The following is an 18,259-nucleotide window of genomic DNA, read 5'->3' on the forward strand; positions in this document are numbered from 1 at the left end:
ACTATGAGAATAACAAAAGACCTACTCTTTTACTTCCTTTTAAATTCCAATTATTGAATCATAAATGGTACTCTATTGAGATGATATTTTATGCAGAATATTTGGTGAATTATATTGAATTGGTAGCATGATTTCTTCAGAGCTCTTAATTAGAATAAATCCTATTTCATTTTTCAGGGGTACTGAGCTGTAGAATTAGATCTTGATGGCACTATTTAGCTTCAGATGGTATTATGACATAATGGAGATTAGCATTTACTCTGAAATTGAAGAAACCAAGCTCAAATAATAAGTGACTTTCAGTGCTAGAAAACACTTATATTTAACTCCACCTGTGCATGAAACTTAAATGTAGAAATCAACTAATTTACATAAGTAACAACCAATGTAAGAATTAGAATCTTTCTCAAGATTTTAGAAGTTTCTTTCATTCCCCTTTCTGACTACTACCCTCAGAATTTCTTAATTTTCTGACCTTCATAATCATTGATAGTGCCATCAGTTCATGAAATTCATATCAGTGGATTTATATGATGTATTCTCATTTGTGTCTCACTTCTTTTGCTCAGTATAATATCTGTGAAATTAACTCACATTATTCTTCATACTAGGATTTTATTCTTTTTCTGTAGGTGTGTAGTATTATATTATTTGAATTTACTACCATTCTTCCATTTTCCTGTAGGCAGATTTGTAAGTTGTTTCTAATTTTAAAATATTATCAATAAAGGTATGCTAGACATCCTTTCTCATATGATTTTGAGGACCTATATGCTCATTTATTTTGGATATATAAAAGTAATAAATTTAAATGACTCATGCTGTAGGTATATGTTTAGATTTAGTAGATACAGTTTTGCATCCTTTTTATCAAGTTTTACAACCACCTGCAGTGAATGAGAGTTCCAGATCCTGAAGATACTTGCCAATAATTAATATCATAAACCTATTTATGATAATTTGTTATCTTGGTAAGTAAGTAATGTGGGAATAAGTTTGACTTTACCTGGATAGATGATTTTGAATATATTTCATATTTTTTGACATTTGGATATTATTCTTTATCAATTCTTGTTTATATTTGTGTTTTCATTACCTGAGATGCCTTGATTTTCTCTATATTGCTGAAGGATATTTTCATTGGAAATAGGACTCTGTTGACAATTCTTTTATTTTTAGACTTTATGGTTTCTAATGGAAAACCTATTGTCATGAGAATTACTTTTTTCTTATAAAGTGTTATTTGTCATTCAGAACTTTCAAGATATTTTTGTTTTTGTTTTTATTTTTATTTCCCAGAAGTCTGACTATGATGTGGGTGTTGATATCTTTGGGTTTGTCTCATCTTATCTTTGCTCACCTTCTTAAAATTGAGAATTTCTGTCTTTTTACCAATTAGAAGAGTTTTAAGCCATTATTTCTTCAAGTACTCTTTCAGCTCCATCTCCTTAATTTCTTCCTGGACTCCAAATGTTGTAGTTTCTTTCCTTCCTTCCTTCCTTCCTGTCCTGAGACTGACCACTCCCCACCTCCCCTCCCTTCCTTTCTTCCTTCCTTCCTTCCTTCCTTCCTTCCTTCCTTCCTTCCTTCCTTCCTTCCTTCCTTCCTTCCTTCCTTCCTTCTTCATTCTTTCTTTTATTGTTGTTGTTATGACTCGACTGGTTCCTATGGTTCTGATCTTTTCCTGTTGTTGTTTTCAAGCCCATGTTCTCTCTATGCTCCTTGGATATTTTTATTGTTATATTTTCTAGGTCCCTGAGTGTTTCCTCTGTCCCATCCACTCTGCTTTGAGCCTATTCACTGAGTTATTTATTTCAGTTATTATATTCTTCTGTACTATACTTTTCACTTGTTTCTTCTTTATAGCTTCATTTTCTTTGCTGAGACTTCTTATTTACTTGCCGTACTACCCCCCACCCCCACCCCATTTAAGGATGTTCAAAATCACTCATGTAAAGATTGTTGTTTTTTTAAAAATATATTTTTGTTGATTTTTTACAGAGAGGAGAAAGGGATAGAGAGCTAGAACTGTCAATGAGAGAGAAACATGGACCAGCTGCCTCTTGCACACCCTCCACTGGGGATGTGCCCACAACCAATGTACATGCCCTTGACTGGAACTGAATCCGGGAACTTTCAGTCCGCAGACTGATGCTATACCACTAAGCCAAACCGGTTTTGGCTAAAGATTGTTTTGATGGCTGCTTTAAACTTATTATCAAATAACACTTCATCTCTACTATGTCAGTGTTAGTATCTATTATCTTTTTATATTTAATTCTACATCTTTCTGCTTCTTTGTATAAATAGTTTTATAATTGAATCCTAGAAATTTTCACTATTATGGAACTCTGAATAATTTTCAACCATGTTTTATCTGGCTTTGCTTTGATACTGCCCTAGTAAGGGAGGGTGAGATGTCACCTCATTATTTCAAGAACAGAATAGAAGTCCAGATTCCTCACTTGGCCCAAGGTTTGTAGGTGTGTGTGATGGGTGCGGGGTGGAGTGGCATAAGTGTTCATTATCTTTATGAGATGGTGTGAGTTCTGGCTCCCTGCTATTCTTCTGCCAATATCTCCCCATGTGGAAGTATAGGTCTGTCTTATTTCTATTTCTTAATGTTTCTCTTTTCATGATCCAGGACTGAGTCCCACCCTGACTGACTCCTGCCTTGACCGACTCCCTCCCAGGACTGGCTTGTCCTGAGACTGACCACTCCCCACCTCCCCTCACCACCGACCCTGGACTGGCTGCTTCCCGGGACTGACTCCCATGTGGTGCAACTGGGACTGGAATTCACTCCTGCCCTGACTGACTCCTGCCCTGACTGTCTCCCACCCTGACTGACTCCCACCCTGACTGATTCCCGCCAGGGTTTTCCCCCTACCCCAACATCACCACAGGCTCCTGCCTGGAACTGGCACCCCCGTGGGACTGGCTCCTGCCTGGGACTGACTCCCACCCTAACTCCTGCCCTGGACTCACACCCCTGTGCCTTGGCTCCTTCCCGGGATTGACTCCCACCCTGACTGACTCCTGCCTGGGACTGGCTTCCACAAGCATGACCTGACTGATTCCCACCAGGGAATGAACCCTGCCCTGCATGGCAACATAGCATTGACTTCTGGTTGGTCACCCTTTGGTTGTGATAGGTCGTTACAATCCTGGGATTTTATAATTAAGATTAGAGGCCCAGTGCATGAAATTCATGCTTGGGGGCAGGGGTGTCCCTCAGCCCAGTCTGCAACCTCTCCAGTCTGGGACCCCTTGAGGGGTGTCTGACTGCCCATTTAGGCCTGATCCTGGATGGGTCTAAATGGGAAGTCAGACACCCCTCTCACAATCCAGGACTGCTGTCTCCAAAGCACTTACCTGCCTGACTGATTGCCCCTAACCACTTCTGTCTGCCAGTCTGATCGATGCTTAAATGCTCCCCTGACAGCCTAGTCACTCTAACAGCCCTCACCTTCACCCTTAACAGCCCTCATCTGCCAGCCTGGTCACCCCTAACTGTCCTCCCCTGCAGGTTTTGATGCCCCTAATGGCCCTTCCCTGCAGGCCTGGTTGCCTCTAACTGCTCTCCCCTGCTGGCCTGGTTTCTCCTAACTTCCCTCTCCTGCAAGCCTGGATCCCTCCCACTGCCCTCTCCTTCAGGCCTGGTTGCTCTCAATGGCCCTCCTCTGCCAGCCCAGTCACCCCTACGTGCCTTCCCCATGCTGGCCTAATCACCCCCGACTACCCTCCCTTGCAGGCCTGGTCTCTCCCAACTACCCTTCCCTGTCAGCCATCTTGTTGGGGGTGGCCATCTTTGATCACACGGGGGCGGCCATTTTGTGTGCTGGAGTGATAGTCAGTTTCCATATTACTCTTTTATTACAATAGCTAGGATAATACTGTGGAATCTCCCAATAATAATTACGTGCATCGGAATCTTCTTTATTCAATAAGAACCAAGCCATCAAAGTTGAGTTATGCCTTTTAGTCCTATCAATAACTTCAGCAAAATCATCAGTGTGAATATATAAATTCTGGTCATTTGACAAACGAATAGCTAATCTTGTGATTGAATGAGATTGGTCATGAATTTACACTGCAAAAAGTCTCCAAACAGCCTCAGGAGCACTCACATACCTATAGTCAATGAAGTCCTGTACTTCATCATGATTGATAATACTTTTTTCAGAAATTTGAATGTTTGCACAGTAATGCCCTTTACAGATATATTTAAATAAATATCTGACACTTTTAATATCGATGCACAGACTTCTACATTTATATGACAGTTATATCTGAGGCACAAATACGGGTTAAGGGATAATTCAAGTGTTTTCGACAACTTTATATCCAATAGAAATGGTACTACTAGATCTTCATTTCTATTTGAGATACACATCAACATTTCCAATCATTGCATTTTGAAATTCCTTTGGATATCCCTTTGAACATTTTTCATTTTCCATACATGGACTATTTGGATTTTGTATTCCACATGGCCCATGTACCATATTTGATTTTACAATTTGAAAAAGTCAAGAACACTGGTCTTCATCTGGAATTTCTGTCTTAAGTATATGGTCAATGTCATCTGTTTATAATTTGGATTCACTATCTAATATCAATAATATGTGAGTATGAGGCAGTCTGCATTTCTAAAATTCAATGATAAGAATGTTAGTTATTATTTTGCCAAAGAAATTGAATTTATATATATATATATATATATATATATATATATATATATATATATGATTTAAAAGAGCATTCAGCTTAATATTAAAAACTCTGGCTACCAAATGAGATCTGTTTTTAATTTTTATCAGCATTGTAAATTGTTTCTAATATTTTCCCATTTGGAGTTGCATGTTGTGGTTATGAATATGTCAGGATTGCCATACTTTGTTACAATTGTCATAGCATATGATATTGGTGCTGCATATTTCTGGGACTAGCCTCAAAAGATGATGGAAGCATTATCATTTTACCAATTGCCACATTGTCATTTTCACATCTAGATTTGAGATAATCCATCAAACCACTATATTTTTCAACTCTCAGCTTAGATTGATTTGCTTTGATGAAATTTATTCAATTGGCCTCCATTTTTAAATATAAATCCAAGAGAAACTGTTGAGTTAATTTTAGTGCATTTAAAATAAGATTGAACGTGTCCCGTACAGAGAGATGAAATCCACAATACTACATTTGTTTGTCTTGTGTCCTTACATTTTGTGTAGTATTATTGTTGAGTACACTGTTGTCTCTGAGTCTGAATGCAATACCTGTTCCCTAGCCTTTTTCACCATGTGGAAAAAGAATAGGAAATGTCATTGCATCTAATATAGGATACAGAATACTGATTTGTTTCATTTTAGTGGCATTCAGATTATTGGGATTGGATTTACCATGAATGAGTAAGTCCCTTTCAAAAGAATGTTCTCCATCTTTGTTTCTGAATATGACAGCAACCTCAGTTACATGGGGAGAATTATATCTGCCTGGATCACTGTTATGATCATATTTAATTGCCATTGTTACTTCTGTGGGATCAATACCTTTTGCTGCTGCTTCAGATTGGGCTTCTTTTTCTGCCTCATGTAGCATCTTGTACAATTTTATTAATTCATTTATTTCATGCATGAGGTTGTTGATGTTGATCATGATTCTTTCTGAGCAGCCCTGGTTTTCAGGCATTGCTAATCTTTTACTTGTTACTTCGGCTGGTATCCAAAATATAGAGGTGAGCAAAATTCCAAGAAACACCATCTGAAGGATGTAAAGTTCCAGTACAGTGATAAACTTGTCTGTGTATTCTAAAACAGTATGGCCCATATCCTGATAGCAATGCAATATTTGCACCCATGGGAGCAAAAGCAAAAGAATTATTTATGGAATGAATATTTACCATGAAATTTTTACTGTCAGAATCTTCATTTGTCATTAATCTTTTTAAATAGGCTGGGTATTCTGGAAAATTTATATCATTTGGACAGACTTTACCTTTGCTACAACATTAAGTAAGTTTCCCATTGGATGGTTATTCATCAGAGAAATTTAGTGATAGGCAAAATTGACATCTAACAGTCATTCCACCACAGCTATGTTTGAGAATTGCATCGTCTTCTAATCCATTTTCGCTAAGAAGGCAGTTCCTACCAGTATTGGTAGTACTTGTTGATGACTGTTCTATAGACATATTCTGTCATCTCCACGACCTTCTTTCAACTTCAAAGGCATGTTGGTCTTTAGACATTTTCTGTCAATGATGCCAGCTTTTTTCAGCTTCAGAGAGATGCTTTTCCAATAGCTGCTCTTCAGATACATTTTGTTGCAGGTGCTGCCTTCTTTCAAGATCAAATGCATGTTGCTCTTCAGACATTTTCTGTCAATAATGCGGGCATCTTTTGGCTGCAGAGCTACATTGTATCAATAGTTGTTCTTTAGACATAGTCTCATCTCCCTGTTGTCATGGTTTGAAATGGAGGTGAATGAGAGTCCTGGCTGTCAGGCCACTGAGTGCTGTCTGACCCAACAGCATTCTGGCTGATTCTGTAGGGGTGGGACTTCCTCCTCCCTGCTGTCAGTCCCCACAGCAGTGATGAGGTAGCTGGGGCAACCAAGGAAGCCAAGCCTTCCGCCTGCTCCAGCCAGCTCTATGGTTCTGGCTGGTGCCACCGTCTTTGTTTCATCAATTTGCATAGTCCCTCCTTATTGGCTGTGGGAGCCGCCATCTTTATCAGGAAGTGACAGCTAATTAAAACTTTGTATTGAGGATATCTTAATGATTTGGGTTTTCTTATGCTTGAATGGTCTTTTAATATCTCTTACACATTTTGATCAGTATTCACTTTTTGAAGTGTCAGTGGTTTATCATCAATATTGTAGAAGACGCATATGTATGCTGTTTCTCCAATAAACTATGTTTTCTTGGCATGAGACCAGTTTTGTAGGGAGGGATTTTAGTGTTCTTGTCATTTAGGTAAAAAGTAAGTGGGATACTTCTGGTTTTGTTTTTACAGATGGACAATCTCTTATTTATGGTTTTTATCCCTGAAAGAGGTCGTTTGGTTTTTATGGAACTTTTGGGAGTTTTTTTTTCCCCCCCAATTGATTTGCATTGTTTTGTAAAGAGACTGTAAACAGAATGGGTATATTTGCAGACTGATTTGTTGTTCCACTTACATATGCATTTATATCAATAGTTTGATTCTTGTGTGTGCCACAACTAGGGAGCAAACCAGCAACCTATCGTATATGGAAAACACTGGAACCATGTGAGTAACCCTGACAGGGCCCTTGTTCTAGGTTTTTAATATGGAATGCTAAGTTGTTTATTTGGGATTTCACTTGTTTCTTGAGATAGGCCTTTACTGACATAACTTCCCTCTTATTACTGCCTTTTCTCTCTTTCTCTATTTCTTTTTCTTTTTTGCTCAATCCCTCAACTCCCAACCAACCTCCCTGACCACTCCAACCACCCCATCACACCAGAGGTGAATGCCTGCTCTCTATTGATGAATGTGTTTCTATTTTGCTTGGTAGCTTGGTTTGTTCTTTTATTTTCACATATTAGTGAAGTTATTATATATGGTGCTAGAGGCCTGGTGCCCAAAATTTGTGCACGAAGGTTTGTGCCCCGCAGCCTAACTGCACCCTCTCCAATCTGGGACCCTTTGAGGGATGTCCACTGTGGGATTGGGCCTAAAAGGGCAGTCAGACATCCCTGTCATATTCCTGGACTGCTGGTTCTCAACTGCTTGCCTGTCTGCCTGCCTGATTGCCCCTAGTTGCTTATGCCTCCCAGCCTAACTAATGCCTAACCACTCCTCTGCCGGCCTGATTACCCTAAATGCCCTCCCCTGCTGGACTGGTTACCTGTAACTGCTCTCACCTGTAGGCCTGGTTGTCCCCAACTGTCCTCCCCTGCAGGCCTGTTCTGCCCCCAACTTTACTCCCCTGCAGGCTTGGTTGCCCCCAACTGTCCTCCCCTACAGTTTTGGTCCCCACCAACTGCCCTCCTCTGTTGACCTGGTCACCCCTAAGTGCCCTTTCCTGCAGGCCTGGCCCCTTCCCAATTGCCCTCATCTACTGGCCTTATCATCCACAACTACCTTCCCCTGCAAGCCTGGTCCTTCCCAACGGCCCTATTCTTCCAGCCTAGTTACCCCTAAATAGCCTCCCCTGCTGGCCTGATTGCCCCCAACTGCCCTACCATTGCAGGTCTGGTCTCCTCTAACTGCCTTCCCCTGCTGTCTTGGTCCCTCTCAACTGCCCTCCCTTTCAGGCCTTGGTCACCCCCAACTGCCCTATTCTTCAGGCCTGGGTACTCCCTCTACTTTCCTCCCCTGCTGGCCTGGTGCCCCCCAACAACCCTCTTCTGCTGGCCTGATCACCCATAACTGTCCTCTCCAGGTAGCCATCTTGTGGTGGCCATCTTGTGTCCTCATGGGGGCGGTCATCTTTGATCATATCGGGTGGCAATCTAGTGTGTTGGAGTGATAGTTAATTTGCATATTACCTCTTCATTATATAGGCTTTATCTTTTACTCACTGTCTTATTTCATTTAGTATTATGCTCTCCAGGTCCATAGGTAAAATCTTCTCCCATTTGGAGCTAAGCAAATGATGACAACAATTTTCTCTGAAACATTTTTTATCATTCCAAAATATTGTAATTTAGAAACTTATATTTTGTCACAATCATAACTCATTATACATTTGCAAAATTGTTTCCACAGAAGACTGGATATGAAAATGTTACTTATAATGTATCCAATAAAAAATATAAATGTAGAAATTCATTGTGTATGTATATGTTTATAAAACCAAGGGGATTGAAAATTAATTGCAAAGAATAATTAACAGTTCAATTTCTTGAGCATGGAATTGTGCATAATGTTTTTCCATTGTCTTCTATACTGAAAATATAATTTCAAACGACGCAGTACTATAAGTAAATACAGAAGTAAAAATTATAGTGTAATTGTATTTAATTTAGAGACAAACATTAGTTTATTTTGACAAATAAAATTATCAATTTGATAGCAAATTCTAATTATTTAATTCGATTGTATTTACTTTCAGGACTGTGCTTTTAAAAAATGCTGTCATTTTGAAAATTGTACACTTACTGAAACTGCAGAATGTGGCAATGGACCATGCTGTGACAAAAAAACTTGTCGGGTAAGCTTTCTAATTATAACTGTTTACCTCATGAAATTGTTGTGTTCTTGTGCATTCCTTCTACTTCAGTTTTTAAAAAAATTTGTTTGTACACATCTTTCACCTATGCTACTTCTTGTACCCTATTCACACACTGTTGGTTTTAGAATTTAGATAATGTCTTTAGGTCTTTTTCTCCATACTATTTAGCTCCACTACTCACTGTATTTTTTCAATTTCTACTCAAGATCCATCTAGCTACTGCACTAAATATCAATTCCAGATTATTTGGGTGGGATGAATTCCTGGTGGTGCTGCCTAAGTGAAACTCTTTATCATGAAACAATTTACGACAAAATTAAAAATGAGCAGCTAACACACAGTTGACATGCAATGCTCCAATAGAAGACAGTACTTTTAAAAATCTGATTTTGAAAATACTAGAAAAAGGAATCCATGTAGAATATGTAGCATATAAAACAGTGAAGTTTGCCTTGGTCAAGGACTCCTAGTCTAGAAGTGGAGGATTAAACTGACTTCCTTGGGAAGTTTTCCATTCACGTTTTTCTCTGGAGTCACATCTGAGTGGAAATTGGTTAGGGTTTGTTTTCTGTGATTTGCATCATATAGCACCTCATTTAGTGTCCCTTTCAGGAGTCTATGACAAATATAAAAGTGGGTTCAAGAGAGATATTTTCTGTTTCAATGCAATATCTCACAACATTATTCTGCTTTGTTCTATATGTGTTCATTTTCACTCTGTGGGCTAGTAATTAGAGCCAATGATCAGTTATATTTAAGGCACATGAGTAGAGAGGCGGGGCTTCTATTTCTTAGCAGTAAATCTTGTTGCTTTTCTCTTCATTAGAACTCTCATCTTGACCTTTATCTCCAAACCAGTGCAATATAGCTTTTCTAGACAGTCCATGGCCATTGACCTACATCCCAAGTTCTTTAAAATGAAGATAATCACTACATTTGGTTGAGTGAAAATTCACAGTACAAGTTGCCATGGAGAGCTTTAGGGCAATAGCTAAAAGTACTTTGTTCGTTCACATCAATTTTATGTGTGTTAGGAAATAGAGCTTTGCTTTTGCTCTCATTTAAGACTGCTCTCCTTTATTGGCCATAAGTGTAAAAGTCTTCCCATTTTCTTCTCTTCTAATTTCAAGTAGGCTAATTTATACCAATGCATTTTCAAAATTTAGCAATTTTATCTAATATTTTATAAATGACTTTTCTATTTAGATAGAAACAAATCTAAGTGCAAAGATATGGCAGACAATGATTTAACCAGCTGTTTTACTGAAAAATAGCAATGAATAACTTGTTTCTAACCAGTATATACACATTCCTATCTGCAATTACAAAATTAATTGGCACTCTTAAATATACATTATGTAGTGGTCAGTTGTATCTTTTTTTAAAAATTGCATAAAATGATTATTATGAATTTCTTATATATACTTTATCAGTGAAATTTTTAACGTTATGTGCATTGTATCTATATGTGGACTCTAGATTGAAGCTTGGTAACAATTTGAAATAAAGCTTGCTTCTAATACTGTTTTTTTCACTCCTTTGATATAGTATAATTTTGATGTATAGTGGAACCACAAAGGTGAAAACTTGTTGATACACAGCTTTTGTTATTTAAATACCAAGAGACTAAAATATCTTTTGCCATTAAATGACTTTACTTTTTAGAAGAATAAGCTCAAGAGTTCTTTTATTTTCTAAATAGTGGTTAAAAAAGAAAACTATCAACATATTCTGAAATTTATTTTATGATGAAAACAAATCAAACCATAACCAACACTTAGTACTTTAGTATTTTATTCTATTACTAGGGCCCAGTACAGGAATATATTCAACTTGAAAGGTACTGTGGGCCCCAAGGCAGCCATGCGTTCAGGGGCGGGTCTCAGTCCATCCTCTGCACTCCAGCCCAGTCTGTTCTCTGCTGGCAATACCACTTCCATGGGCTGATGGTGCTGGCCCAGCTTGCTCCTGCTGATGGTGTGGAATGATTGGGGCTGGTGCCAGCATTGTGAATGAGTTAAGGCTCCTGCACTGGCAGCAGGTTTGAAGGGATCCAGTGCAGGCAGTAGGTGTGAGTGCTGGGTGGAGCTGTGGTGCCTGGATGCAAAGAATTTCCAGTAATCACCAGAGCCTGGCTTCAATGACAGCAACTGTCACCATACCTGGTATGGTGTCCGCACCCACCGGCTCCACAATCCCGCTGTGGCCAACACCCACCATGTTTTGGTCAGTGCATATCATAGCGACTGGTTCAGTTGTCTGGTTGTTCTGCTGTTCAGTCAATTTGCATATTAGGGGTTTATATAGAGAGATCAATCAGAATTTAAATTTAATTTTATTCATCACCAGTTTCGGATGTAGAGCAAAGTGGTCAGATAACCATGCACTTCACAGAGTGGACTCCCTGTGGCCCACCTGCCACCATACCCAGTTTTCTCCACATTTTTTACTATATTCCCCATGCTGCAAACTGAATCTCTCTGGCTATTCTGCAGCTACCAATTTGAACTGTTTAATCCTTCACCTTTTCTACCCAGTGCCCAGCCCCTCTCCCCTCTTACTGACAGCTGTCAGTCTATATTCATGAGTCTGTTTCTATTTTGTTTGTTTCTTTAACTTGTTCATTAGATTTCACATGCAAATATGTGAAACCATATGGTATTAGTCTTTCTCTGACTGGCTTATTTCAATTATGATAATACTGCCTAGGCCCAACCTTGGTGTCACAAAAGTTGTATCTTGATAATGGCCAAGCAAAAGAAAACAAACAAATTCTTATGAAGCTTAGGTAAAGATGAGTATTACTTAGTGCTCAGGGGAATATTTCAAACAGGAACAATGCAATTCTTATCCTATATATCTATTGCATATCTTTGCAAATTTGTTGATAATTCTCAAACACGATTTCTGCATGTGTAACAGAGATAGCTCATTGTGCTTCCTGGTTGTCTAGTCCACAATACAATATTTCAGAAGAGTAGAGAGATCCTTTCTTTCCCAACATCTGTCTCTATGCTTGGTAATAGAAGAAACCATGACTGATCCTTCTAGATTAAATTTCCTCCACTGTTCCATTCCCTGTGTCTATGAAGAAGTGTTCTGATTATCATCCCTAGTCAGAGCTGATTCAAAATTCATAACCTCTCTTGGTAGAGGTGGGGTATGGCATGAAAGAAAAATTTCTTAAAATTAAAATGATATCTACTCAGCCCTATTTTAGAAACATGATTAAGACTACTATCTGGATTTGGACAGAATTTCCGGAATCTAGTTAGTCCCAAGAACCCAAAATTGAAAAACAAATATGCATACCTTGATAGTAGATATTTTCTATTGATCTTGAAGTATTTAGTATAACCATAGCATTACAACTATGAATGCTTTCACTAACTAGATTCTTTTTAAAAATTGAGTTGAAAATTTATGGACTTCTAGGTTCTTTCTGATCTAGTTTTCTGGAACTTTTAAATAAAATTTATAATTTTATTTAAGTAGCTAAAAATGTAATAGAATCTAAATCAGAGTTATAAACACAATGCTCTCACTTAAACTTTTTACATTTTTGGTTGATACTTTACAAAAATATTTCTCTCAATTATATGTATTGAAAGAAAGAAATCAACAGTGCTCTTTGTTTCAAACAATTAGGTTCAATCATGAAACCTGAGCAACAACCTTTGAAAAGACTTCATCCTAGAACCTCTGCTTTGGTAACAGCCTCCTCCTGCCCCTTACTCTGTCACTAAAATCCACTTTTAATTTACCATTGTTCTCTCATTTGAAATTAGTAGAAACAATGAGAGAGCTCAACACTACTTTAAAGTCAATGAAACATTTTCAGATGGAAAAAAAAAAGACGCTGACTTAAGTGTTTAACATTTCTGCTTCTTTCAGAACACCACATACATACTTACTTCTGAATTTGGTGTTGGGTGTGAGAACATGATCTGGTGCTGTTATGTTCATGTTCAATTAAACTTCATGATAGGTTAGCATAGAATAAATTATTTCAAAAGTAGGGTGTCCTGCTCAGTGGATACTATGCACAGTGGCGGTGCTTAATGTTAATAGTATCAGTCAAGAATGTGAGTTATACTGCTCCTGCTCCAGTACTGAGTAGTATGTGATCTTTGATATTTCATTTAACCTCTGCTGATTCTTAACTAATAATGACAGTTTATGTAAATTATAATAGCAGATAATAATACCTTGCTTGGAGTAGTGTGGTAAGACTTGATTCATTGCCATGTGGGAATCAATTCAAGTCATTTGAATAAAATGTATTACTCCTGTCCCCCTACCCCCATTTTTTTTCCCCTCACAGTTACACCCAAGAGGACGAATATGTCGGAAAAGCATTGATCCATGTGATTTTACAGAATTTTGCACCGGAGCATCTGAGTATTGTGTGCCAGACATGAAATCTATTGATTTAGAACCATGTAACAATAAAACCGCCTTTTGCTATAAAGGGATATGTCGAGATCCAACTAGACAGTGTGCGGAGTTATTTGGAAAATGTAATAGCTGCGTGTGTTTTTCAGGGTTCATTTTGGAATTGTGTTTTTCTAAAGTCAGAAACTCACCATAAAAGCCACAAAAATATATTATTTATTTAAATCCAAATTTGAAAATAAAATTGCAAATCCAAATACCTTTAAATTATGTCAAGAGCAAAATGAGCTCAGTAAATATAAGACAACGAGAAGAGGACATTGGGCAAATTTCATGTGATTGGTATACAGGCAGAAGATTATTAAAATTGTATATCAGAAAGTAAACGAGTGACTTTAAGTCATTTCTGCAAGACGATGCCACATTTTCTCTTCTCCAGTGGGTATTTTTTGGGAGTGTTTCTCATTCTGGAAGAGCCAGTAGGAGACATCAAATACTTGTAGTATATGGCATTGATTGGATTTTGCTGCTGTCTAGATGTCTCTGTATTAATGTACTACACTTTAGTTTTAAGTTTTGTAAGATGAGTAATTGGAACTTTTTATTTTCAGTTGCTAGAAGTGGAACGTACCTCTGTTCAGAAGAAGTGAATTTCCTGGATGATAACTTTGGAAGGTGTATTGGAAAGGACCGATGTCCTTATACGTGTGTATTTTAAAATCTATCCATTTTCCAAATGCATGAATGTGTTTGTGTGTATGTGTTTTCTGAAATGAGCCACTTACTTCAAGTGAGAGATGAATTTAGTACATATGGATGAATTTATATGTTGGATTTAATAATATAGTGTATGCTCTGAATAGCTTTGGTGTTATGATCTGAGGAACATTTTGAATTATGCTCATATTTTAAATCATTATTTATCTCACAAATTGTGTCTCAAAGTGACATATGGGGAATTTTCTCTGCTTTATATTGCCAGTAACACTCTGTGTGGAAAGCTAGTTTGCGACTGGACACATACACTTATAACGGAAAATAGAAATTATGATATTCAATATACTTACCTTGCCGGCCATATATGTATGTCAGCAGGTACAAGACCATATTCACAAATGACAACTCCAGATAATACATATGTAACTGATGGTACTATATGTGATGAAAATAAGGTAAATATAAATTTTACTTGATATTATATATGGTGTGTGTGTGTGTTTGTGTGTGTGTGTGTGTGTGTGTGTGTGTGTGTGTGAATGTCTGTGTGTGAATTGTATATGAAGAGAGAGAGGGAGAGAGAGAGAGAAAGAGAGAGAGAGAGAGAGAGAGAGAGAGAGAGAGAGAGAGAGAGAGATTAAGATTATTTTATTTAAAATTTTACAAACTAGTTCCTGTGTCTTAAGAGTCAAAGATCATAATTTCTGTTGTTCAAAGGAACACTTGCTTTCCCATCATTTTTTATTATGAACTTTCTAATATATATTTGAAATGGGTTTCTCACACCTGAGGCTAGAATTTGGTCTGCAATAGTTTATGTAAACAAAGGGCAAAATGATTCAAATAATGTGCAAAAAGGGTAGAATGGAGCAGAGTACTAAGAACAGCAATAATAACAACAAATAAATATTTAGACTAGCAGTAATGATGAGAGTGAATATGGTTATAACCAAAGTAAAGCATTTATTTGCTTATTAGCTTATTTCTCCAAAGCATAATGTATTTGTTAAAAATGTGGCCCTTCCATAAGAAATAATGTATTTGTTAAAAATGTGGCCCTTCAGTAATAAAATAGAATCTAAGCTTTACTTAATTTTTCTTAAAAACTTTAAGAAACATTATAGATAAGTGATTTTTAAACTATTACTACTAAAACTAGTTGAATGGAAAAAATGCATGATTATCTTACCATGTTTTTTTTTGTTTTTGTTTTTGTTTTTTTTTTTTTTTTACTCCTCACCTCAGGATATTTTTCCATTGATTTTTAGAGACAGTAGAAACAGAGGGAGAGACACACAAAGAGACACAGGGAGGTGAGAGAGACACATCCATTGATGGCCTCCCCACTTCCCAGGCCAGGGCCAGGGGTTGAGCCTGCTACCAAGGTAAATGCTCTTGATCAGAATTGAACTCAGGGTGCTTCAATTGCAGGGCCAAAGCTTTATCCACTGAGCCAAACTGGCATTATCTTATATTTTTGGGCATTCTCTTATATTTTAATGAAATTATTTCTATTGAGAAAAAGCATTGTAAGAAATGAAAAATAAGAAAAAGGCAGTGAGTAAACATTTTAGAATGACAGAAGACATTTTTACATGAAAATAATATTCATAAAGGAACATACTGGCTCAGACTACATTGTCCACAAAATAATGTTTAAGAAAAAAAATCTTATAAGAGTTTCCTTGAGCCAAACCGACAACAATTGTTGGGAAGCAAAACCTAAAATGATGGAGAATACATTCTGGGAATAGCAGTTTTATTGTTGATTTGTGCATCAGAATCAGAGACCTTAGGGGTGGTTACCTGTAATTCATTGGTAGACTGGAGAAAGCAAAGCTGGGAAATCTCTGAGATTGGATCAAGAGTAATACAAATAGACATACACTTCCTTTACCTTGGTGGGTATAGGAGAGTTGATAATGAACATTTAGAGCACATGGAGAGGGTATACAGGAACAAGATAGCAGTAAGTTGTTCTCTGGTCTCTAGATCTGGTGCAGTAGTTGTGCTGTGAGGGGTCTGGAAAAGATTGCTCTGACATTCCAAAGGTATGTTATTTTAGATGCAAAAGGACAATCTACAGGCTCAGTTAAGATAAAGACCTTTGATAAGGAACATACTAGCCTAGGACATGAATACACACCAAAAAATTCCCTTTTAGTTAGAAATTTTAAGTTTCAGACCATTTGATGTGGTTACTTTATATCTCTGAGTTTATGAGACTGATCATGTATGCCTTCCCTGAGCTTGTCAAGTCTAGTATGTGGCTTCCTTTTTGTCACAACATTATAAAGCAATATATGTCTCCCTTCAAAGGTAATTTAAAACAAAGTGGAAAAATGTTTAGTATAAATAAGTCAGAGTATATAATCTAATTTAATCATTCTTTAACTAGAAAAAAAGCAATAAAAATTATTAGTATATTAGAATAACATAAAAAAATAACTAAAATTAAGTTAACATTGATGTTAGAAATACCCTTCAAAGAATCTAAAGTGGCCATCATTAACATGTGTCAATGAACACTTGCAAATTTGATGGATACTAATGAAATGATAGAAAGTTCCAGCAAGGAGATAAGAAGACATAAAGAAGAATCACTTAGAAACTTTAGAATTGAAACATACAACTATCAATGTAGAGTGGGGCAAAAATACATTCACAGGTGTTTGTACGGAACATAATACAATGATACTATATAATAAAACCCTAATATGCTAAGTGTCTGGTTGTCTCATCAGCCATTCAACCTAAGCTGATATGGTAATGATATGCTAAAGCCACTCAATCACTCGCTATGATGTGTACTGACCACCAGGGAGCAGACAGTCGACTGGTTGACCAGTTGCTATGATGTGCGCTGACCACCAGGTGGAAGATGGTATGTGAGCTTGCTGCTGGGGTCCAGCTGATCAGGACTGAGACAGGCTGTAAACTCCCTGGAACCCTCTTGGCTGGCCAACCTCCCGTGTCCTTCCTTGGTCTCCCATTGTGCACTAGTGGTGTCCCTTGGACTGGCCTGCAACCTCTTCTAATCTGGGACCCCACAGGGGATGTAGGAGAGCCGGTTTTGACCCCATCCAGGCCAGGGGACCCCACTGTTGCACGAATATGTGCACTGGGCCTCTAATTAATAAATAATAATACAAAAATGAACCTTGTGTTTCCTGTCCTCACAACTGTAGACATACTTGCGTCCCACCCTGTATACAAAAAACTCAGTAATGGTCTCAGGAGCAGAATAATGGGGACAACAGAAAAAAAATCATTGAAGCTAAAGATAGAACCCTAAAAAAATACCCAAATTGAACAACAGAGTGAATGAAAAGTTGAATAGAGCCTCAAGGACATAACGAGTTTTAAGAAAATATATAATACCCAAGACATTGGCATTCTAAAATGTAGGATAAAGAATGTAAGGTTGGAAAAGTATTTGAGAAAATAATGCCTAGAACATTTACAAATTTGGCAAAAGGCATAAACCCACAGATGAAATAAACTGAAAGAGAATTATATAGGATCAATCAGTGAAATCCATGGTAGGACACAGCATAATAAAATTTTGGAAAGTTAAAGACAAAGAAAGAGGATCTTAAAAGTAGTGAGAGTGAAATTATATCTTATGTACAGGAAAAACGGTTACAATAATGGAAATAAAATAATATGGGAACTAGACATACATATGCTACTGAACATTGCAATTAAGTAGTCTTCTATCGGGACTAGTAATAATTAATGTCGTTTTTAAACATTCGTTTAAAATCTTGCTTGGCGTTGACTTGTATTGACATAACCTTCAAACACGTGGTATCTACAGAACGTGTGAAGTGCAATTAACAAGTTTTGCTTGAAAAAGTTTGTGTTTGGTTTGGTTTTTGTTGCAAAACTAGGGCTAAGAAGATGGCGGATGAAGAGCATATCCGGCACTGCATGCTTTACG

General features: G+C 37.4%; 1 protein-coding gene across 5 annotated transcripts in view; it reads left to right on the forward strand.

The window, feature by feature from the left end:
- The window catches only part of LOC311620389 (A disintegrin and metallopeptidase domain 3-like), a 114,392-nt gene that overhangs the window by 61,927 nt on the left and 34,206 nt on the right, over nt 1-18,259 (forward strand). For all 5 annotated transcript variants that reach the window (XM_084879732.1, XM_084879731.1, XM_084879734.1 and 2 more), the window contains 4 exons: nt 9,085-9,183; nt 13,529-13,724; nt 14,211-14,304; nt 14,582-14,771. In XM_084879732.1, the coding sequence (XP_084735858.1) occupies nt 9,085-9,183; nt 13,529-13,724; nt 14,211-14,304; nt 14,582-14,771 (579 nt within the window). The remainder of the gene's footprint in view (nt 1-9,084; nt 9,184-13,528; nt 13,725-14,210; nt 14,305-14,581; nt 14,772-18,259) is intronic.

The sequence above is a fragment of the Pipistrellus hanaki genome (genome assembly GCF_964339955.1).
Source record: "Pipistrellus hanaki genome assembly, chromosome: 3".
Taxonomy (NCBI): domain Eukaryota; kingdom Metazoa; phylum Chordata; class Mammalia; order Chiroptera; family Vespertilionidae; genus Pipistrellus; species Pipistrellus hanaki.